This window comes from Saccoglossus kowalevskii, chromosome 3 (genome assembly GCF_978046115.1).
Source record: "Saccoglossus kowalevskii chromosome 3, keSacKowa6.1, whole genome shotgun sequence".
NCBI classification, from domain to species: Eukaryota; Metazoa; Hemichordata; class Enteropneusta; family Harrimaniidae; genus Saccoglossus; species Saccoglossus kowalevskii.
Window position 1 is genome coordinate 35,860,574 of NC_140643.1, and position 26,385 is coordinate 35,886,958.

At 35.7% G+C, this 26,385-nt stretch overlaps 1 protein-coding gene across 1 annotated transcript; it reads right to left on the reverse strand.

Moving 5' to 3' along the window:
• Window positions 1-389: 389 nt before the first annotated feature.
• Window positions 390-26,384, reverse strand: LOC102802870 (DNA repair protein complementing XP-C cells homolog). Its single transcript, XM_078013282.2, has 17 exons — window positions 26,178-26,384; window positions 25,121-25,783; window positions 24,536-24,635; window positions 23,546-23,630; window positions 22,822-22,979; window positions 21,241-21,361; window positions 12,976-13,065; window positions 12,126-12,708; window positions 11,267-11,410; window positions 10,145-10,300; window positions 7,382-7,439; window positions 6,898-7,009; window positions 6,159-6,254; window positions 4,629-4,803; window positions 3,325-3,418; window positions 2,944-3,037; window positions 390-986 (listed from the first exon to the last, which is right to left on the reverse strand). Exons 1-17 carry the CDS (start codon window positions 26,284-26,286, stop codon window positions 762-764), a joined length of 3,063 nt encoding a protein of 1,020 aa, XP_077869408.1. The 5' UTR covers window positions 26,287-26,384; the 3' UTR covers window positions 390-761.
• Between the last annotated feature and the right edge of the window lies 1 nt (window position 26,385).

The following is a 26,385-nucleotide window of genomic DNA, read 5'->3' on the forward strand; positions in this document are numbered from 1 at the left end:
ACATGCAAATTATTTTGGAGGAATAGGGCTTCCCCAGTCCTCAGATTCTTTAGCCACACATATGCAACATATGTCCACTGAACCTTTGTCAAGCTTATGTATTCTAAATCCCATTCTGACTTTGTGTTACAACCCCCTACGCCAAGACCTGTGTTCGTGGCTTTTTTTTTTTTTAAAAACAAAGTGATTACAAATCTATGTGATATTAGCTAAACTAGGGTATTCTATATTTTCGCAATGTACAAACCCCAAATCGGTAAATTTCTCAGCTTTCTCTTTCCACGAATATTGAATGGGATATATAAACACTGCCTATGCCGTGAGAAATGTAGATAGAATGTATTAAAATTTGAGAATTCTTAGATTCAAATAAAAAAAGCACAAACTAATTCATTATAATATGTTATTTATTGGAAAAATAGTATAACCAGCGAGTATCTTAAAGATCAGTGTACTGCTCTCCAGTGCTGATGTGAGGCAGGTCAACCTTGTCAATGGTACTTGTTTCTGTTTTGATACAATCAGTTTTAACTGAAGCGAAGTGTATTACAGTAAAATCACCAGCTCAATCAGTTCAATGAAACTCAACATGGTGAATATCCACATTCATTTTATGATTAAAAGTTGTGCTACCATCAGTACATAAAAGAAGTTCTGGGGTGATTGCCTTCCATGCATTCCATAATAACTATTACCAAGGTGACTGGTTTTCCTTTCTGACTATGTATATTAAAGTTATTGGTTTAGATATGTAAGCACAGTTAGAGTTTCTCAAATGGAAATAAATTATTTTGATCAGTTTTTGGCAGTTGTTTATTGAGAGGCCATGACATCTGTAAATCTGGAGCAGCTGATTCTTTGACATTACTCGATGTTGATGGCAGCACCAAGTTATCCTCTGTCTGAAATCGTTTCTTCAGCCTTTCTCTAATTAGTAATCCTTTAATTAATAGCTTCCAGTGTTTCAGTACTCTCTTCTCTTTTTTCTGTAAAATAAAAACAAAAATTGAAAACTGAATGTTCCAAACCTAGATGACATGACACGTCTTGGCTGAGTTACTACTGTCATTTATTCCCTTGAGGTATTATGGAGATAAGGTCACACATCCTGGTACTTTCTTGGGGTTACTAGTATTATTATGATAAGGTCACACATCCTGGTACTTTCTTGGGGTTATTATCATGATAAGGTCACACATCCTGGTACTTTCTGGGGTTATTATCGTGGTAAGGTTATACATCCAAGTAATTTCTGGGGGTACTAGTATTATCGTGGTAATTTCCAATATTACACCTCAAATTTTAAAATTCAATGGATAACCTTTTTTTTTAAAATATTCAAGAAAAATCTAATTTATAGTGAATTTGTCTCTCCAAGAAACTACCAGTATGTGTAACTTTTATGAGTCCTTTAGCATTATGTCTACTTAGAATTTATTTTAGTTTTGTGCTGGGTGGATTTTCTCAATTTTACATACTGGTATATATTGAACTACATAAGAGTTTTACTGAATGAATATGACTGAAAAGTGGTTCAGTAAAAATAAATGGTCTAAGAACTAAATCCTTGGTAACAGCAAAATGAATCATCCCAAAGATTGGATTTCATATATCCATTTAAGGTAGAGATGCAGTTTACCTGACAGATATTTTAATTAATTAGTCCACAAAACTATATATTTTCGGAAAGCTTATTGTATGAATTTTAAAAATTTGTTAGTATTTTTTTTATGGACACTGTAATTTGAAATATGCACAAAAATGTGCTTTTTTGGTCAAAAGTGATTAAAAAAAAATTAGCTTCAAACCCATGCTTCTGTTTCCTGTCAAAATTGGTTTATGGGCACATCTGTTTACTATGAAGAAAGTGCCGTCTTGAAAATATCTACCTATTTTGCAGGACAGCAGCTCAAATTTCACTACTTCAAGTTTATGCATAAATTAACACCCATGCTAGTTGTCTGTATGATTGTTGTAACACTGTTCAACCAAAAACAATGCCCCGACCACGTTTTGAAGATAAACACATTGTCAATCATTTGTGAAAATTTCAAAACAAAAGGTCAAAGTGTCTAGGAGCTATTTTTAAGTTCTGGGATGTGCACTAAAAAGAAGCTGAGATAATTGCTAATAAGTTTGCTAATGCTCACAATTAAAATGACTGTAACAGTTCCAAATTTAAATGTATTATCGTTTTGTTAAAAGTTAAATATAGTGCATAATATGGAGATCCCGCAATTTCTTTTTTACACCATGTTTTTTTTTATTATTTATGTACAGCCTTGCTAAACCTTGCTAAGCATTCAAAAGAGAGAATGTTTGCACCTGTTATCTATATTTTAAAATCGTTTTTCGAGTATGTTCCACTATTCACAATTCTACAAAAGTTCAACAGTCTATAGCCAAGACTGTTTGTATAATAAAAAGCAAAAAAAAAAAATTTCACTCCTAAGTGCCCACGAACCTGCATCTCTACCTTAAAGTATTCATTTGTGATTTTCCAGGGAGATAAGAATCAAACAAAGAGGACTAGATGATGTTAAATGTCAATGACAGGCCCAGCAAAGATGCTACCGGTATTATCAATTACAAATAGAGAGAGATCTTAATTACCAGTATTATGAAAACAGCATCTCAGAAAATAACAAAACACAAATCAAAATCTGGGGTAACCAAGCTTGTTTCCATGGAAATAATTTGCAATTTCCCTAGTGGTGGACATTTTGGATAGGAAAATGGGCAAAATGTACACAATTGTCGTATCTTCAGAATTTAAAACAGCCAATCACAAAAAATAATTTAGCAAACTTTCACAGAATTCCTGTCTCAAATGTGTCTCAGCCATGATTATCTTTGAGTACTTGAAATTGGATAACCATTCAACTGTAAATCTTTCAAGAGAAGGAGACTTGCTCAATTAGTACAAGGTAATGTATCATATACCTCACGTTCTTTTCTTTCTGTTTCCTGCTGATCTTGTTGCCAGGCATCCAGTAACATCTCTTGATGTTCTTCACATACAACAAAACCATCAAATCTATTTGAGCAAACAACAAAATAATGTTTAATTGCCCACGAGTATGGCTTTTGTGTCCTTCATGAAAACACTGTAGCATTCATATGTACGTGTGAATCGCATACAACTGTAAAATGGCATTATATTTTTGAAATAATTTGAATGAATACATTGAAATTCTTTCACACTAAAAAAATAAATGCAATAGAATGACTTTTGACATGAAATAAACAACGTTAAACAAATATTGATATTTAATGAGACAGAAAACAAGGATGTGAATTTACAGCACAGACAATAATACTTACAATGGGTGGCAGTATCCGCCATGGAAATCCCATCCAATCATTGCTTGTGCACAATCTATATTTAACTTTCTGGCAACACGATTCAAACCAGGAACTGTTGGTATATACAAACAAACCCATATTAATTCTACTGACTCAGTCAATCAATGGTACAGAGCCATAATATCTGACAGGAAGCCACAAGAAAACCTATGGAAAGTGTTTGGTTATGTTGGACCCACAATTTGGAATAATATCCCATCTGCTATCCGTCATGTAAGTTCTCACAACTCCAACAATTTAAAACTGACCTTATCTAATATACGTTTGATCATTTTTGTGCTTTTTTGAAGATAAGCACACTATAAATATTGTTCACTATATTAAAATGAAAGTAAGATAAAAATTTAGAATTGTGTGTATCTCATCAGTGTGAAAACCATCATTGTGAAAACTTTTCAACACTGATTTGAAGCTAGGGTACCAAATGCAGTCAACACTATAATCAAGTTGTAACTTCTAAAAATAAGACTAGAAAAGACATGGACAAATTGTAATAATTAAGGTGTGGGGATCCTTATTAAAGTACAACTGACATGATAGGATGAAATCTTCATATTGATAATCCACAATAAAAAAAATGGGAATCACATTTTACCAATTGCTGGACATTATCAAGTAGTTCCATTTGATTTGATTTTTGGCCAAGTTACCAAAACTTGAAAGGTTTTTCAACTAAATTTAAGTTTAAATTTAACTATTAGACTTCAATAAAACTTCATATATTTGAAAGACTTTACTAATCCTTAAATGTATACAGCAGAAAAATTAGTGGATTTCCAGAATTGGGGGTCAAATCATGAGGAAATATGCCCTCTAGTGACCAGTAATGGAAATGATTTCTGAAATGCACGACTGCATGACTATGGTGGTTATAATTATACTATTGTATGATACTTTCTAACACACAATATTTTTTAAAATTATTTTTGAAATAATACCGGTGATTAATAGTTCATGGCACAATGTTTACATTGTCTACCATATTAATAGATGTTGGGCAGAACAGATAATCCTTCTTGGATTGAAGACTAAAAATGGTTGCCCCTTAACCTGGGTGAGCCACAAACTCAATAGGAAGGCTAATTCCACAGACCGAGATTCATTTACTTATGAATTAGATCTGCCAGTGCTTGTGTTTGACCGGGCCAGCTTTATGGCAGAATAGATTATTGCATTGCCATGATGATAAAAAGAAGATAACACAGTCTTGTTATGTAATCTCACACATGAAATAATGTTTATTGTAGCAAAATCCAACTTACTTTGTAAATGAACTGTTCCTTTAGGCAACATTCTCGGCAGAAATAACTCCACATTACCATGTTCATTTCTTGGCACTTTGCCATCAACCGCTAGTGGTGGTTCGTATTCTTCAGTTTGCCATCGTCCAAAGACAGGAACTGTTGGTTCCTCATTCTTCACTGTGTCTTGGTATTTCTGAACATTGCACATAGAAATACTCTGTTACTGTTACATATGAACAACCCATTAAAATGAATTGACTGAACACACATTAGAAGGCATGCACCAATACATCCAGTAAACAATTCATTATAGTGAACGCTTCACTATAACAAACCCAATGTATTATGTGTTTCATTATAGTGAACGCTTCACTATAACAAACCCAATGTATCATGTGCTTCATTATAGTGAACACTTCACTATAACAAACCCAATGTATTATGTGTGTTTCATTATTGTGAACACTTCACTATAACAAACCCAATGTATTATGTGTTTCATTATAGTGAACACTTCACTATAACAAACCCAATGTATTATGTGATTCATTATAGTGAACGCTTCACTATAACAAACCCAATGTATTATGTGATTCATTATAGTGAACACTTCACTATAACAAACCCAATGTATTATGTGCTTCATTACAGTGAACACTTCACTATAACAAACAAAATGTATTATGTGATTCATTATAGTGAACACTTCACTATAACAAACCCAATGTATTATGTGTTTCATTATTGTGAACACTTCACTATAACAAACCCAATGTATTATGTGCTTCATTATAGTGAACACTTCACTATAACAAACCCAATGTATTATGTGATTCATTATAGTGAACACTTCACTATAACAAACCCAATGTATTATGTTTTTCATTATAGTAAACACTTCACCATAACAAACCCAATGTATTATGTGTGTTTCATTATTGTGAACACTTCACTATAACAAACCCAATGTATTATGTGTTTCATTATTGTGAACACTTCACTATAACAAACCCAATGTATTATGTGTTTCATTATAGTGAACGCTTCACTATAACAAACCCAATGTATTATGTGATTCATTATAGTGAACACTTCACTATAACAAACCCAATGTATTATGTTCTTCATTATAGTAAACACTTCACCATAACAAACCCAATGTATTATGTGTGTTTCATTATTGTGAACACTTCACTATAACAAACCCAATGTATTATGTGTTTCATTATTGTGAACACTTCACTATAACAAACCCAATGTATTATGTGTTTCATTATAGTGAACGCTTCACTATAACAAACCCAATGTATTATGTGATTCATTATAGTGAACACTTCACTATAACAAACCCAATGTATTATGTGCTTCATTACAGTGAACACTTCACTATAACAAACAAAATGTATTACCGGTATGTGCTTCATTACAGTGAACACTTCACTATAACAAACTCAATGTATGTTCCCTAAAAAGTTTATTATAATAAGGTTACAGAGTATTCAGAGCAAGACAACACTACAATTGCATTTGATTTTATTAAATTAATACCTTTTTTGGTTTGGGCCGAGCTTTCACCAGCTTATAAGGCTTTTCACCCACTCTTACTACACGTCCTTCTTTCAACCATGTCTCTCTGGTATGTAACTGAAAATAAAACAACAATTTAATATTAATATCAATTAATATTGGCTTCACATTGTCCAATCCCAAGGTTTTGTATCCATATTCAATATTTCTCTTCCATGTACCTGTGCAGTAACTCTATTCGAGTGCTTGTATGTTAGTTGTAATTGATTGGACGAGATAGCAAAATTATCAACCAATAACCACTTTATTGTTACAAATATCATATATGGCATATATGGCATATATCAAGATATCATATATGGCAGGCTCTATGTGTACATTTTGTGATGATTATAAAAACAATATTGCTTCAATTATTCAAGAGTGCAGCTGGGGAAAAATTTCAACATAAAGATAAGATATCTAATTATGTCTGTCACAACTATTATATCATATTCTATCTACATCGACTAGAACCATTTGCATAGTGGTAGAGTATTTTTATATTAAAATGTGTGATACAAGTATGTGATTTTCAAGTTACAAATGAGTGATGCAAAAATAACAACAAGTTGTGCAAAAGCCATATTGAAGATAGAAAGAGCAATATGATTGGCTGAACGTTTCTCTGTTACAACTGTGGTTACAAAACTAGCATATCCCATCTTCTTTCTCATATGTTAGTTTTTCAATATAGTGCTATATTCAATATAGTGCTTACCGTATGAACACATTCTCTGGCATAGACTGGCTCTCCTCTACAGAATCCCAACACTTTTGGATTTTCAGGATAAAATCCTTCAAACTTCAACAAATGTCTCTTCAGGGCATATCTAAATAATAGCAGTTGTAATTATTTTGGAATATGGCATAATATAATGTAGTTAAGAATTATTAATTAAATGTAAAAAGTGAAGTTTTCAAACACACAATCAGATATCTTTCAATATAGTGCTTTCATCTACCTATTATAAACCATAATACATGTAATTAATAAACTGTTACAATGTTACAAAAACAAATTCGACCATTGAGTTTGAATGAGCACACCATCGAGTTTAAATCTATAAATTTGTTCTTTATAAAGATTGACAAATCTGAGTTTATAATGTCACAGATAGATGTGGGAACATTTGGTGGCATATATATTTAAATCAATAGAGATTTAGGATTGTCTATTTTATGATGAATTGATGTTTACTTACAAGGGATGATTCTTGTACTCAGCAACACTTGTTGGCATCGGCTGTTGCTGTAATTGCACTGTATGAACACAAAAAATAGTTTTATGATAAAATCATTACAATTTAGATGGTTATATATAGTATTTTCTCAACATGAAATGAATGCAGAACATATGCATAGTTGCTCCAAGATACACTATTATTGGAGATATACATGTATGTTTACCAGAATATCTGAGTCTAGATATCAAATAGAGTGCTTCACTTGAAATTAAAAAAAACAGCAACTTTGATTCAAATGTACTTATTTTCCTGAACACTCAAAGTTTGCTGTATGTTGGGGCTTATGCAACTAGAAAAAAGTTCATGTAACTGCACCAGACTGGTGCACCTCTATACATCCAACCAAAAACGATGCAAGTGTTACAAATGTATTTGTCTTATTTGGAAATGCATTTTTCTTATTTGGAAATAGTGTGTCATATTTACATGACTTTCAAACACTTTCCTTTGTTTATTTAAGATGCACAAACACAAACTGAAAGGAAACTGGAAAGAAACGTATAAAAATAAGGTTAATCATGAGAATACAGGAAAGTATGCAAAGTATGACAGTAAGGGAACGCATGTGTCAGTTACTACAATCATCATATTGCTTTTATACATACATAACTTCATAATATATTACATATGCAATAATAAGTAACATCACTTTTGTGATGAACACAGTTCACATTTTATTTTATATAACAATAGTTTATAGCCACTGGTTGCGGAATTAAAGATGTCAATAGTGATAAAATGTGTGAAACATGGAAACAGAACACAGAAAAACACAAAAGGACAATTAGTTTAATTTAAATTAAACCATCAGATTTGCAACCTGTTCTACCATTAAAATCTCCTGCAATTATAACATTGCACTCATATTTACTGGTATAAATTAACATTTCAGATTCTAAAGTATCGAAAAAATCTTTGTCAGCAAATTGTGAGCTTTCTGGTGCTCTATATACATTACCAAGTAACAAAATCGGGTGGTTTCTCTGTGTTATCAAAGCCCAATTTATATTTTGTGAGTTACTAGAAATAAACTTTATATCTAAATTGTCTTCATTATTTTCTCGAAATAAAATTGAAATCCCACCTGATGCTCTACCATAATTCCGTTCCCTCCTACCAAGCATATGAAAATGTTTAAATCCCTCAAAATGCATATCAAAAGGCTTATAAAGCCATGTTTCAGTGAGACAGGCAAAATCAAAAGATTTCAAGTAATCACAAAAATCTACATTTTCTATTTTTCCCAATAAACCGTTCACATTCCATACAAGGAATCTCAAACTCTTATCTGTTTTAGAACATCTTGTGTCCAAGCATTCAAAACTTTGCCCATGGCCCAGGCCAATGTCTCATCAGGCATTGTTTTGTTGTACTTCACGGCTGTCACTGAGTGGTCGTATATCTTGAATTGATCATCATACACATACAATATACCATCGATTTTGATTTTATTGTACATAAATTTTACATGTTTGCCCGCAGCTCTTGCGTCATCTGCAAACTTTCCAGGTTTCTTTCGAGTTTCTCTTACTTTCCAGGTATAGTCTTCTCCAATCCGATAGTCAGTACCTTTCAGTTTATTTGCTGCGCAGAGAACTTGCATACGTTGCTTGTACCTCAAAAATTAAGCTATAATTGGTTGTGGGTGACTATGAGCACCAGTCAGACGATGAACTCGCTGAAATTCCAGTTCACCAGCGTTTATATCCAAGTTGTAAGTAATAAAATCTCTCACAATTTTCTCGATTGTATCCCACGTTTCCATACCAGGCTGTTCAATACCATAAAATATCAGATTATTACGTTTCAACTGTGCATTTGTTTTATCTAATTCTACTTCCATCCTATTTGAACATTAACGTAATTGTTTATTTTCTTCAACTAGTTTTGCCATTTCGCCTCGGTTTTCATCCACACTACTTTTCAGGACTTTTACCTCCTCTGCTAAAATCCTCACTCTATTATCCACCACTTCGATACAATCCATAAGATCTTTGCGCAAACCACGCATCTCCATCATGACATCAGCCAACGTAAACTCATCAACACGTTCAACACTAGTCTCTTGTAATCCAATATGGCGACCCTCTTTGTCTACCCCGTCTTCTATTTGCGTTAACTGGGTTTTTGTTAATGGCGAAACATGCTGACCACTGATCCTACGCAAAGTCATCTACTCAGATATTGTTCGCTGACCATCAGGCATCTTGCGAGGTGGCCCAGGGTTTACTTCAATATCGCCAAATAAAAGTAGCAAGATCCCGATGATGAATAGACTCACGTGTATTCGGCCATGTTGATCGCACATGTGCTTTCGCTGAACCGGAACTTCGGGAATATTCTCCTGATGAAAAAACATTTTCGAGCAATACAATAGCGCAATAAACACCTGATGATACGATATTTCTTCACTGAGCAGTCTATGTCACTTTTAAATGTTATTTCGGGTAAAATTCGTATAACTTTACAGAATTTATGAAGAGCACTGAAAACACCCTGTTGCTCGGACAAATGCCCTCAAACGCTAGTTTTAAATTAATGAGTAGAAAAAACAAAATAGCACTTTCCTGTCAGGTGGTTGAACTGTAGAAGAACAAATTAAAGGTGTTCTCACTGATAAAAGGATTACAGTAATATAAATTCAGGTAATACTAAAAATTTTACTGATTCCTTTCTAATTTTCTTGAAAGTAATTAATTTCACATATACATAACAATTTACCTTGTAAGGCCAAGTCTTCTTTTTCACTCTTGTCTTTATCTTTTAACTGATATGGAGTCAATGTTTGCTGCCACCATTCCTCATCCACTCTCTGTTTTCTGGTATGTGACATCCACTTGGACGCATAGCGACTTGTAACATCTTTCACATGGTTATCTGAAATAGATAACAAACCTTCTCATAATGCATCATCCTTGATTGCTGAAAATGTTTTGGCACCAAACTCGCACACATCTATTGTAGGTTGCTTTTTTCATCAATAATAAAATTAATTTCCATTCTAACTTTACTACCAGTAGTTTTAATTTAAATTATTTTACTATTTTATTTTCCACCCTAAACTACAACAAGAAATAACATTTTTCAATTTCTATTTAAAGTAATTTACTTACTGGATTACAATTACAACAAACAATGGTACAGATTTGTAGTACAGTGACCCTTTGCTAAGTCGCGTTTCAGTAAAGTCGCGGTTTCAGCTAAGTCGCGGGTAGTTGGATGGCTCCCGAAAATTCTATTGTTTTGCCGGCAGTTTTGAAGTAAAATAACTAATGTTACGTCGCATCATGTATTTAATTGATTATTAATAGGCTGGAGGAGACAACTTATCACCTACTGTCTGTCGATTACTATGATACAAAGGGGAGACAACGACCTGAATCTAAGTGTCGACAGGGGTATGAAGTTGCAAAGTTCGTATTTCTCGACCGTTCTCCTTCGATGCATTGAGTTTAATCCATGCGAAAATAGCCGCAATAAAGAAAACTTACTATAAACAAACCCATGTGTGTACATGTGCTTTATATCCATTTTCAATGCATAAACCCCCCTTACACAAGACCCCTTGGTAAGCCGCGACTCTTGATAAGTCACAGTTTTTGCTTGGATCCCGAAACCCGCAACATAGAGAGAGAACTGTCACCACCATATAAAGAAAATTACGTCCAAAAATTCCATGGTACAATTTCAGGGATTAAAGAGCAGCAGTTTAATATATTTTTGATGCGTGGGCCATCCATAAATCATGACAAATCAAGTTATCTTCTAATTAGTGATTGGAGCGCGACACCTGTGACTTAATTAGGAGTCACTGCATTAATGTTTTTAGGGAAGTATACTCACCATTGTCAAAAGCAAGGACATAAGACAATGGGTGTGTTGCCATTTTTTCACATGCATCTGGTTGAGCAATAGTTGACGTGACACAATCTATACAAATCCATTCATTACTGTCTAGAGAATAGACTTCTACCCATTGATCACGACCTGAAATAAAGAGATGGCATCGATACCATTCATTGCCTCCACTCTGACATTGTCATCATGCGTTTGTCCTTAAATTGGAAATTTATACATTCTCAAAATATTGTTGTACATTTATAATTATAACGATCATCAGTGCATCAATCATGCTATTGGTGTTCTGAAGTTTGTTACAGGATTATCAGTACTCAGCATTAAAACATTGCCTGTTATTATAACATTTGTTATGAACATTTACATACTACCCTCTAACAGGAAATATGACTGATGAATGCACATGTATGGTTGAATATTGATATCGGTATACCTCCTTGAGGGAAGGTACACCAATTCTATATTCAAGCCATAATATTTTTATTGAATGCTACTTTCTAACACTCAAAAACAATCGCATACATCGTAGTCAAAATCAAATCTTTTTAAACATCAACTTCATTAACTGTTCATTGTACTGAGCAGCATTGTGCACAAGCAGCAATGGACAGTATAAAAAATACCCTGGATGTTTCTATTCTAAACCATGCATAAAATACCTATATGAGTGAAGCTTCACAATATACACCTATACAGTTTCCAGAGCTATAATAGTTTGAGTAACAACTATATATTAATAATATAATAATATATTTAATTTAATTTAAATATTATTTATTTAATAATATTAATTTGTATATACAGTATATAATAATGGGATAATAATCGTATTTTGAAAACATACCTGTCTTAATTCTTTGTGAATCTTTTGACTTAGAATTAGAGGTAGCCTTTGGTGACGTATTCCTAGGTCCACTTGCTAAGTTGATAATCTCTGGTTCAAAATCACTATCTGAATTTGCTTCAATCAAACTAGTGTCTGTAGAGCTTCGTTTCACAGTTTTTGTTCTTGGACTCTTCTTGCTATCTGTACATTCCACAGATTTCTTTATAGTACTGACATTTTTCTTCACATTTTTTCCTCTTTTTCTACTTGTACATTCTTCTTCCGATTCATCACTTGAACTCACAACATAAACATCCTCTTCAGAAGACATCTCTCCATCATCACTCTCAATATCAAGTTGTATCTTGGAAGCATAAGATCTCTTTCTATCATTTTTTGGTCTCAGTGTTCTTTTTCTTGGAGGTCTAACAACTTCTTCCTGCTGCTGATGTGAGGGTTTGCTGGTTGATGGTTTGTCAACGTCTTCTTCTGAGATTTCCTCATTTTTCTTCAAACTCTGACTCATTTTACTTTTTTTTAAATTCTTCTTATCTTTCGCATCCTTTTCATTCAACGTTTTTCTTTTTGAGCCAGCTTTGTTCTATCGATATAGTAGAATTAAATGAGAAATAAAATTGTGATGCTATTGTTGAATCATTCATAATTATCATGTTTTATGTTGAAATTGAAATAGCAATGTTAGATTTTATTTCAATGCTCAGTTGAAAAATTTTATTTTTGACCATCAGCAGTTGAGATATTGATAGAATTGAACATTTAAAGATACCGTACTCTGTGATAATTCCATACGTATTGTTATACACAAAACTTGACAAGCATAGATTAAGTTAACATATAAGTTATTTACCGGAGAGTTTGAAACTTTGTATGACATTGGTTGAAGCGATAAGACAAGCCTTGTGTCCAGCTGAAGAACTCGCAGAAAGATTACAAAAATCTGAAAAATTAGAAGATCACATCTTGTTGATGATCCAGCATTTTCAAAAAAATCATTGGTAGATATGTTGTTGAAACTCACTACCAGTAAGTGTTAACCTATTGAAAGCCAAATGTATATTTGTGAGTTATGTATGTTGGAATTTGTCATTTATGTGACAACCCAAAATTCCATCAAGCAAAACAGTTTTTATCCTGATTCAGAACACCCTCAGAACAACCAATTTAACGCAGTGGCAACAAATATGAGAAGATTAGAAGGACGGCACCTGAAACACACAGGTACAAATATGAGAAGTTTAGAAGGACGGCACCTGAAACACACAGGTACAAATATGAGAAGTTTAGAAGGACAGCACCTGAAACACACAGGTACAAATATGAGAAGTTTAGAAGGACGGCACCTGAAACACACAGGTACAAATATGAGAAGTTTAGAAGGACAGCACCTGAAACACACAGGTACAAATATGAGAAGTTTAGAAGGACGGCACCTGAAACACACAGGTACAAATATGAGAAGATTAGAAGGACGGCACCTGAAACACACAGGTACAAATATGAGAAGTTTAGAAGGACGGCACCTGAAACACACAGATACAAATATGAGAAGTTTAGAAGGACGGCACCTGAAACACACAGGTACAAATATGAGAAGTTTAGAAGGACGGCACCTGAAACACACAGGTACAAATATGAGAAGTTTAGAAGGTCGGCACCTGAAACACACAGGTACAAATATGAGAAGTTTAGAAGGACGGCACCTGAAACACACAGATACAAATATGAGAAGTTTAGAAGGACGGCACCTGAAACACACAGGTACAAATATGAGAAGTTTAGAAGGACGGCACCTGAAACACACAGGTACAAATATGAGAAGATTAGAAGGACGGCACCTGAAACACACAGGTACAAATATGAGAAGATTAGAAGGACGGCACCTGAAACACACAGGTACAACTATGAGAAGATTAGAAGGACAGCACCTGAAACACACAGGTACAAATATGAGAAGATTAGAAGGACGGCACCTGAAACACACAGGTACAAATATGAGAAGTTTAGAAGGACGGCACCTGAAACACACAGGTACAAATATGAGAAGATTAGAAGGACAGCACCTGAAACACACAGGTACAAATATGAGAAGATTAGAAGGACGGCACCTGAAACACACAGGTACAACTATGAGAAGATTAGAAGGACGGCACCTGAAACACACAGGTACAACTATGAGAAGATTAGAAGGACGGCACCTGAAACACACAGGTACAAATATGAGAAGATTAGAAGGACGGCACCTGAAACACACAGGTACAAATATGAGAAGATTAGAAGGACGGCACCTGAAACACACAGGTACAAATATGAGAAGATTAGAAGGACGGCACCTGAAACACACAGGTACAAATATGAGAAGTTTAGAAGGACGGCACCTGAAACACACAGGTACAAATATGAGAAGATTAGAAGGACGGCACCTGAAACACACAGGTACAAATATGAGAAGTTTAGAAGGTCGGCACCTGAAACACACAGGTACAAATATGAGAAGTTTAGAAGGACGGCACCTGAAACACACAGGTACAAATATGAGAAGTTTAGAAGGACAGCACCTGAAACACACAGGTACAAATATGAGAAGTTTAGAAGGACGGCACCTGAAACACACAGGTACAAATATGAGAAGATTAGAAGGACGGCACCTGAAACACACAGGTACAAATATGAGAAGTTTAGAAGGACGGCACCTGAAACACACAGGTACAAATATGAGAAGTTTAGAAGGACAGCACCTGAAACACACAGGTACAAATATGAGAAGATTAGAAGGACGGCACCTCAAACACACAGGTACAAATATGAGAAGTTTAGAAGGACGGCACCTGAAACACACAGGTACAAATATGAGAAGTTTAGAAGGACGGCACCTGAAACACACAGGTACAAATATGAGAAGTTTAGAAGGACGGCACCTGAAACACACAGGTACAAATATGAGAAGTTTAGAAGGACGGCACCTGAAACACACAGGTACAAATATGAGAAGTTTAGAAGGACGGCACCTGAAACACACAGGTACAAATATGAGAAGATTAGAAGGACGGCACCTGAAACACACAGGTACAAATATGAGAAGTTTAGAAGGACGGCACCTGAAACACACAGGTACAAATATGAGAAGTTTAGAAGGACGGCACCTGAAACACACAGGTACAAATATGAGAAGTTTAGAAGGACAGCACCTGAAACACACAGGTACAAATATGAGAAGATTAGAAGGACGGCACCTGAAACACACAGGTACAAATATGAGAAGTTTAGAAGGACGGCACCTGAAACACACAGGTACAAATATAAGAAGATTAGAAGGACGGCACCTGAAACACACAGGTACAAATATGAGAAGTTTAGAAGGACGGCACCTGAAACACACAGGTACAAATATGAGAAGTTTAGAAGGACGGCACCAGAAACACACAGGTACAAATATGAGAAGTTTAGAAGGACGGCACCTGAAACACACAGGTACAAATATGAGAAGTTTAGAAGGACGGCACCTGAAACACACAGGTACAAATATGAGAAGTTTAGAAGGACGGCACCTGAAACACACAGGTACAAATATGAGAAGTTTAGAAGGACGGCACCTGAAACACACAGGTACAAATATGAGAAGTTTAGAAGGACGGCACCTGAAACACACAGGTACAAATATGAGAAGTTTAGAAGGACGGCACCTGAAACACACAGGTACAAATATGAGAAGTTTAGAAGGACGGCACCTGAAACACACAGGTACAAATATGAGAAGTTTAGAAGGATGGCACCTGAAACACACAGATACAAATATGAGAAGTTTAGAAGGACGGCACCTGAAACACACAGGTACAAATATGAGAAGATTAGAAGGACGGCACCTGAAACACACAGGTACAAATATGAGAAGTTTAGAAGGACGGCACCAGAAACACACAGGTACAAATATGAGAAGTTTAGAAGGACGGCACCTGAAACACACAGGTACAAATATGAGAAGTTTAGAAGGACGGCACCTGAAACACACAGGTACAAATATGAGAAGTTTAGAAGGACGGCACCTGAAACACACAGGTACAAATATGAGAAGTTTAGAAGGACGGCACCAGAAACACACAGGTACAAATATGAGAAGTTTAGAAGGACGGCACCTGAAACACACAGGTACAAATATGAGAAGTTTAGAAGGACGGCACCTGAAACACACAGGTACAAATATGAGAAGTTTAGAAGGACGGCACCTGAAACACACAGGTACAAATATGAGAAGTTTAGAAGGACGGCACCGGAAACACACAGGTACAAATATGAGAAGTTTAGAAGGACGGCACCGGAAACACACAGGTACAAATATGAGAAGTTTAGAAGGACGGCACCTGAAACACACAGGTACAAATATGAGAAGTTTAGAAGGACGGCACCTGAAACACACAGGTACAAATATGAGAAGTTTAGAAGGACGGCACCTGAAACACACAGGTACAAATATGAGAAGTTTAGAAGGACGGCACCGGAAACACACAGGTACAAATATGAGAAGTTTAGAAGGACGGCACCGGAAACACACAGGTACAAATATGAGAAGTTTAGAAGGACGGCACCTGAAACACACAGGTACAAATATGAGAAGTTTAGAAGGACGGCACCTGAAACACACAGGTACAAATATGAGAAGATTAGAAGGACGGCACCTGAAACACACAGGTACAAATATGAGAAGTTTAGAAGGACGGCACCTGAAACACACAGGTACAAATATGAGAAGTTTAGAAGGACGGCACCTGAAACACACAGGTACAAATATGAGAAGTTTAGAAGGACGGCACCTGAAACACACAGGTACAAATATGAGAAGTTTAGAAGGACGGCACCTGAAACACACAGGTACAAATATGAGAAGTTTAGAAGGACGGCACCTGAAACACACAGGTACAAATATGAGAAGTTTAGAAGGACGGCACCTGAAACACACAGGTACAAATATGAGAAGTTTAGAAGGACGGCACCTGAAACACACAGGTACAATTATGAGAAGTTTAGAAGGACGGCACCTGAAACACACAGGTACAAATATGAGAAGTTTAGAAGGACGGCACCTGAAACACACAGGTACAAATATGAGAAGTTTAGAAGGACGGCACCTGAAACACACAGGTACAAATATGAGAAGTTTAGAAGGACGGCACCTGAAACACACAGGTACAAATATGAGAAGTTTAGAAGGATGGCATCTGAAACACACAGATACAAATATGAGAAGTTTAGAAGGACGGCACCTGAAACACACAGGTACAAATATGAGAAGTTTAGAAGGACGGCACCTGAAACACACAGGTACAAATATGAGAAGATTAGAAGGACGGCACCTGAAACACACAGGTACAAATATGAGAAGTTTAGAAGGACGGCACCTGAAACACACAGGTACAAATATGAGAAGTTTAGAAGGACGGCACCGGAAACACACAGGTACAAATATGAGAAGTTTAGAAGGACGGCACCTGAAACACACAGGTACAAATATGAGAAGTTTAGAAGGACGGCACCTGAAACACACAGGTACAAATATGAGAAGTTTAGAAGGACGGCATCTGAAACACACAGGTACAAATATGAGAAGTTTAGAAGGACGGCACCGGAAACACACAGGTACAAATATGAGAAGTTTAGAAGGACGACACCGGAAACACACAGGTACAAATATGAGAAGTTTAGAAGGACGGCACCTGAAACACACAGGTACAAATATGAGAAGTTTAGAAGGACGGCACCTGAAACACACAGGTACAAATATGAGAAGATTAGAAGGACGGCACCTGAAACACACAGGTACAAATATGAGAAGTTTAGAAGGACGGCACCTGAAACACACAGGTACAAATATGAGAAGTTTAGAAGGACGGCACCTGAAACACACAGGTACAAATATGAGAAGTTTAGAAGGACGGCACCTGAAACACACAGGTACAAATATGAGAAGTTTAGAAGGACGGCACCTGAAACACACAGGTACAAATATGAGAAGTTTAGAAGGACGGCACCTGAAACACACAGGTACAAATATGAGAAGTTTAGAAGGACGGCACCTGAAACACACAGGTACAAATATGAGAAGTTTAGAAGGACGGCACCTGAAACACACAGGTACAATTATGAGAAGTTTAGAAGGACGGCACCTGAAACACACAGGTACAAATATGAGAAGTTTAGAAGGACGGCACCTGAAACACACAGGTACAAATATGAGAAGTTTAGAAGGACGGCACCTGAAACACACAGGTACAAATATGAGAAGTTTAGAAGGACGGCACCTGAAACACACAGGTACAAATATGAGAAGTTTAGAAGGATGGCATCTGAAACACACAGATACAAATATGAGAAGTTTAGAAGGACGGCACCTGAAACACACAGGTACAAATATGAGAAGTTTAGAAGGACGGCACCTGAAACACACAGGTACAAATATGAGAAGATTAGAAGGACGGCACCTGAAACACACAGGTACAAATATGAGAAGTTTAGAAGGACGGCACCTGAAACACACAGGTACAAATATGAGAAGTTTAGAAGGACGGCACCTGAAACACACAGGTACAAATATGAGAAGATTAGAAGGACGGCACCTGAAACACACAGGTACAAATATGAGAAGTTTAGAAGGACGGCACCTGAAACACACAGGTACAAATATGAGAAGATTAGAAGGACGGCACCTGAAACACACAGGTACAAATATGAGAAGTTTAGAAGGACGGCACCTGAAACACACAGGTACAAATATGAGAAGTTTAGAAGGACGGCACCTGAAACACACAGGTACAAATATGAGAAGTTTAGAAGGACGGCACCTGAAACACACAGGTACAAATATGAGAAGTTTAGAAGGACGGCACCTGAAACACACAGGTACAAATATGAGAAGTTTAGAAGGACGGCACCTGAAACACACAGGTACAAATATGAGAAGTTTAGAAGGACGGCACCTGAAACACACAGGTACAAATATGAGAAGTTTAGAAGGACGGCACCTGAAACACACAGGTACAATTATGAGAAGTTTAGAAGGACGGCACCTGAAACACACAGGTACAAATATGAGAAGTTTAGAAGGACGGCACCTGAAACACACAGGTACAAATATGAGAAGTTTAGAAGGACGGCACCTGAAACACACAGGTACAAATATGAGAAGTTTAGAAGGACGGCACCTGAAACACACAGGTACAAATATGAGAAGTTTAGAAGGATGGCATCTGAAACACACAGATACAAATATGAGAAGTTTAGAAGGACGGCACCTGAAACACACAGGTACAAATATGAGAAGTTTAGAAGGACGGCACCTGAAACACACAGGTACAAATATGAGAAGATTAGAAGGACGGCACCTGAAACACACAGGTACAAATATGAGAAGTTTAGAAGGACGGCACCTGAAACACACAGGTACAAATATGAGAAGTTTAGAAGGACGGCACCTGAAACACACAGGTACAAATATGAGAAGATTAGAAGGACGGCACCTGAAACACACAGGTACAAATATGAGAAGTTTAGAAGGACGGCACCTGAAACACACAGGTACAAATATGAGAAGTTTAGAAGGACGGCACCTGAAACACACAGGTACAAATATGAGAAGTTTAGAAGGACGGCACCTGAAACACACAGGTACAAATATGAGAAGTTTAGAAGGATGGCACCTGAAACAAACAGGTACAAATATGAGAAGTTTAGAAGGACGGCACCTGAAACACACAGGTACAAATATGAGAAGATTAGAAGGACGGCACCTGAAACACACAGGTACAAATATGAGAAGTTTAGAAGGACGGCACCTGAAACACACAGGTACAAATATGAGAAGTTTAGAAGGACGGCACCTGAAACACACAGGTACAAATATGAGAAGTTTAGAAGGACGGCACCTGAAACACACAGGTACAAATATGAGAAGTTTAGAAGGACGGCACCTGAAACACACAGGTACAAATATGAGAAGTTTAGAAGGACGGCACCTGAAACACACAGGTACAAATATGAGAAGTTTAGAAGGACGGCACCTGAAACACACAGGTACAAATATGAGAAGTTTAGAAGGACGGCACCTGAAACACACAGGTACAAATATGAGAAGATTAGAAGGACGGCACCTGAAACACACAGGTACAAATATGAGAAGTTTAGAAGGACAGCACCTGAAACACACAGGTACAAATATGAGAAGATTAGAAGGACGGCACCTGAAACACACAGGTACAAATATGAGAAGTTTAGAAGGACAGCACCTGAAACACACAGGTACAAATATGAGAAGATTAGAAGGACGGCACCTGAAACACACAGGTACAAATATGAGAAGTTTAGAAGGACGGCACCTGAAACACACAGGTACAAATATGAGAAGTTTAGAAGGACGGCACCTGAAACACACAGGTACAAATATGAGAAGATTAGAAGGACGGCACCTGAAACACACAGGTACAAATATGAGAAGTTTAGAAGGACGGCACCTGAAACACACAGGTACAAATATGAGAAGTTTAGAAGGACGGCACCTGAAACACACAGGTACAAATATGAGAAGTTTAGAAGGACGGCACCTGAAACACACAGGTACAAATATGAGAAGTTTAGAAGGACGGCACCTGAAACACACAGGTACAAATATGAGAAGATTAGAAGGACGGCGCCTGAAACACACAGGTACAAATATGAGAAGATTAGAAGGACGGCACCTGAAACACACAGGTACAAATATGAGAAGTTTAGAAGGACGGCACCTGAAACACACAGGTACAAATATGAGAAGATTAGAAGGACGGCACCTGAAACACACAGGTACAACTATTCATTGCAAACTGTCATTAGAGAGAATGCTTTGCGAGTAATTATGATTTATTAATGCTATATTAGAATCGTCAGTCAGAAAGCCCCACATTTGTTTGATCTTCATGATGTCCTAAGAAGCTGCAAACTCTAACACAAGCAAATCTATGGTAATTTGTGTCTATTTTCAAGCAACTTCTGACCCAGATATCTTGCATATGTCGTAACTGTTGCAGAGTGTACATTAATTACTCCAAACATTGGGTATGTCCATAATTCAGCTGCAAGAGAATATACTCACATGAACCAATTCCATTTCAGAACCAACTTTCATATTATTCTCAAACCTTTGTATCAGTTTGTCACCCAAGTTAGTAGTTTCACTTGATAGATTTGGATCTATCACAAATATTGATTTGAACCTATAGGTATCAACAAAAGAAGTAAATATTAAGCAATGATAACTAGAATCATGTCTCTGGCAATAAAAACAAGTTACTGTGGAATACTTTATTTTCGCTGGAATTAATTTTCGCTGAAAAGGCTTCTTGGGCGTTTTGCTTGAAATTTATTTTCACTGATTTGTCATGAGTTTAATGTGAAATATAGGAAAACAAGTATATTCGCTGGATTTTATTTTCACGGAATCATCCCTTCTGCGAAAATAGCGAAAATAAATTCCAAGCGAAAATAAAGTATTCTACAGTACTCCATCAGTCACACTTTTCGTCTAAATGCAATGAAGCTTCACCATAAAAGTGTGAACTAGAGTTCTTATCATAATAGCATACACGATAATCTCCTCAATGTCAATAAAATTTAAATATCTTTACGTGTATAGAAAAGTAACTGTTAATGTCCTTTGAGTCAGTTATAATAACACTTTTCGTAAACTGTTGGGGTAGGCCTGTGACTGTAGCGCAACACTATGTTTGTTGAAAACTGTACAAATACATTTATCGGTTTATATAGAAAGCTAATTTATGCATTTATGGATCGACTACGAAAATCAAGCAATATGCTTGTGTGTGCCTTCCTCAATAGTGATGTGAGATGGAAGTCTTACTTTAGTGCAGCATTGGACAAAGGTAGTCTACTAAGTTTACTATAGTTTTCAAATCTGTATGGTTTGTAATTTTTATCTTATTACATATTTTTTTGTATCTTTTTCTTTATATATGGACTATGTCTGAAATAGAACCATAATAATAATATATTTAGCATACACAATTTCCTTCAATGAAAAATTAGTACTGGTATATAAACTTTAAAACTTATAACTATAGGTAATTTCCATCGATGCAAGTATTAAAGTAACTGCATATCATTAGCATACAATGATTTTCACATTCAAATTTTAACCCACATGACTGCATTAAAGGAAAAGTCAAGGCTAACAACATAATACTTGCAGATGAAAGAGCTCGACAAATGTAAGGACATGCAATTTACAGTTTGTTTATATCACTTTTCATTCTCTAGATATTCAACTTTTTAGTATTATAGTATTATATATTATAGTCCACCATCTTGGTTCTTCAGCAAAGGATTATGGGTAAAGTATAACATCATATTCACTGTTGTCAGAAATTAAGAAGATGGCGAACTACATAATATTGGTGAAAAGTCAAATATCTAGAGAAAGAAAAGTGATATACAAAAACTGTAAATTGCATTCTCCTACATTTGTGGAGCTCTTTCCTTGGGGAGCATTATGTTGTTTGGTTTGACTTCCTCTTTAAATTCAAGCAGCCTTATAGGTTTATGTTCAAAACTAATTAAAAATTGAAAACATTTATATATGAAATAATTTTTAAAATTTGGTGATAAATTATTTTATTTGCTATATTTACATGTACAGAAATAAATGTCATGTATATACCATTTGAGTAGCCTTGTTAACAGTGGAACACCCCACTGGTTTGTCTTTTTCTGTATGAAATGCTGTGGTAGCATAGATAGAGCTATTGCAGTCAGTGTCACATCATTACAAACTTCATTTTGATAGAAACCACTGGCAACAAGACATAACAAATGAACCTGAGAACAAACAAAAATGCTTGTAATGAATAGATTTCAATTATCTGAGAGTGATCATGACAGTATATACAGCAATTATTCAAGACATGTAACACAGTGGAATGTGCATAAAGTGGGTTACCGCTAAGTTCAATTTTAAAATCAAAATATTTCTGGAACTCAAAGACTCATGGTAATCACTAGTTTCAGCCCTTTTTTTACACGGTGGGTAGTAAATTGGACAATGAATATTTTTGCTGTAAGTGCAACTGATTTTTGGCAGCATTTTTTAAACTCAGGTAGTCACTGCACAACTGTGTTTAGGAACCTTCTGAATTGGTTGCTACAATGTATTATAAATGAATATTGTCTGATGAAGCGATTCTGTCTAGCACTATGCGTAGGCTCACACAATCAACTTTAATCTAATGCTTTTTGGAGTTTTTCGTAATTGGAAATTTGTTCCATACTGCTATTATAGTTCTGACATCACAAGTACAAGTAGTTATCAACAGACGTTATTGTTTTGAGTCCCTGGGTTATCATAAAACATTATTGCCCCTGAGTTATTGTAAATGAATTCTCACCTTATGCAGCTCAATTCGTTGTTCTTTATTGTATCGATTCATTTGACGTCGAAAATATGCAAGCAAATCACATTCATATTTCTTCCTACATTAATTGAATTCAAAATGTTTTTGTCAATAACATAACCCCTGTTCAATACGAAATACCCCTCGGTTCTAACAGAGTTCACACATCTGGCATACAAGTGATAATAAAATAAATGCAATTAATTTACCAATGTTTACTACCAGTATATGGGGACAGCCATCTTTTTGCATACAGCTAAATGACAGAAAACAAAACTAATTGAAGTTGGTGAGTACCCACTATAACACTAATTGCAGACTTCATTATCAGTCTGAGCAATAACACAGTAAGTAGCCCACTGTACAGATGTGATATTTGGGAGGCCCCAACCGGTCTATTGTTTCCTTTTGCACATTGTTATGCTGCTGCCCCCATTGATTAGACAATATACATTGTACAGTTTGTAAACCAACAAGCTTTGCAGATTGAATCAAAGACACTGAGAAATACATGTATTGTTAAGTGTTTTTGATTGACTAGACATCTAGATTAACATTTTAGTTTACTCAAACTAATAATAATAATAACTTTATTGCTTTACCATGTTTCTATCAGTTAATAGCAATAAAGATTAGTTGTGACATAGACCCTCTAACTGTTAGAGCTAGGGTCTATGCTTGTGATAAACTACTACACTAAAAGGAAAGAAAGTTGCTAATGGGATAAGCAACTATGATTGTTAGGCATTTTGACAAATTTTTCATTGTACATTGGCCCAAAAAAAAATGACGTAGAACATCTGACCAGACAATTGGAATCATTAGCACACATATATATGGTTCATTCACAGTTTGGCCTCAAAATATTATTACTGGCACATTTCCCATAGCACCCCAACCAGGATACAGCTGACTTGGATCACCACTAGCACATTAATTTCATCTGCCATCTTGCCCTAAATTTTACAGGATCTTATTTCTCACCTTCTTTTCATCTTCATGGATTCCGGCATGTCAACTGTAATTTCCAATGGCTTCTCTGGCAGCTGAGATTTCAGAGCAACTAATTGTTCTGCCTTTAATTCTATAAAAAGGTATGGAATACATAGAATACTTAACAATAGTTTAATATTTCATTTTGATTTTCACAACTGGAGGACATTATATGAATGACACTGAGACTCACTGTCATAACCCTCTGAATGTCAAAGATATTACATTTTATCACCAATCACAAAGTATACCTGCACAACTTTTTCATATTTTTCAAAGTTTTTGATCAAAACTTGCATCCAATATACATAGGAAATTTTGTCAACAAAATTTTAGTGAAATACATTAAAATTTGAAATATGTGGCCCCAAAAGTTTAGAGGAAAAATGATAGCATTCAAGAGAATCCTAATGCTTGAAAATTTTATGATTTTCCCAGACTTGTGAAGTTCATGAAAATTTGCTTCTTACAGTTTACAACATTGAAAACAATGCAGGAGACAGTCATTATTTGACTACAAGAAAATGGATACATGAAACTAGGTTTACCAAACAATGGTAATAAAATATAAATTACCTTCCACTTCTTCCCAGTCACTTTCATCTGATGAGTCATCAGATTTCTCATTTGTTTCCATGGTAACTTCTGTATCACCACTACTCATCTGTTCCTTGGAACAGTCTCTTCTTGGAAACTTCTCAGATGTACTTGCATCACATCTTCCACCAACACCTGTTGACCCTTGATCATCTTTATCTTTTTTTATTTCTATGGCAACTGCATCTTCACATTTTCTCTTTCTTTTGTTCCTATTGCAACCAACTTTGTCAAGTGTAATAGGTTTTTTATTAAATGTAAGTGTATCTCTTTTCTCTTTGGTTTGTTGAATTTGACATTTCTTGCCACTTTTTTGGCTCGGCTCCTCATCATTTGGATGTGAAGGTGATGAGATAGTGTTATCTTCATTCTGACTGTTCTTTTTTGAATTTCTACATTTTCTATTCTTCCTTTCTCGTAAGTTTGTTGGAGATCTTGGTGTGAAAGTTAGTTCTTCAAAATCCACTCTGCCACTATCTATTTTATCATGCTGGCTCTTTCTCTCCTCCAGTGATACTTCTCTTTTCCTAGTTGCTGGTCTGAGTCTTGTTGTAGGCATAGGTTTACTGCCATTTTCAGTTCCTTTAATGGCACTTTGGCTTGTTAAATCATTATTTCTTTCTACACTTTTACTTTCCACCCCTGCATAGAATAAAATGAAATATTGCTACAAATTACAGGTTCGAAAATGATATCAATAGTGAAGGCATTTTTACACAAAAAATAAAAGCACAATGTATGTTTGATATTTGAATGAAGTATGCATTTGAAGTAGACTAGACATACGCACATCAATTTTGAAAAGTAGTCAAAAATATTAATTTTGATCAAAAATAATAGTAATTCACCAAAAATCAAAAAATAAAATATATGGTCATATTTTGAAGTCTAGGATAGAAACATCATCAGCGAAAAGTCAATAAAAATGTGTATTGTCATATGAGAGTACATCACTAGCTGTGTTTATCGGGACCACATCTACCGGTATTCGAGGGACTGAGCAGGGACGTACTGACAATGTTTTATATTACAATACCTTCGCGTGAGTTTTCCCTGCCTCTACGTCTGCGTTTAGCACTAGTTGGAGCAGTTATCTCCGATGCAGCTTTTGAAGTCTTTGCTTTGTTCCTACGTGTATTTGGCATTTCGATCTGTGTTTACTTCGCGTACATTGACGAAGAAAAAGGCAAGCCAAACAAAATCAGCTGAACATTTACATACATTTACATACGACGTAATCTCGT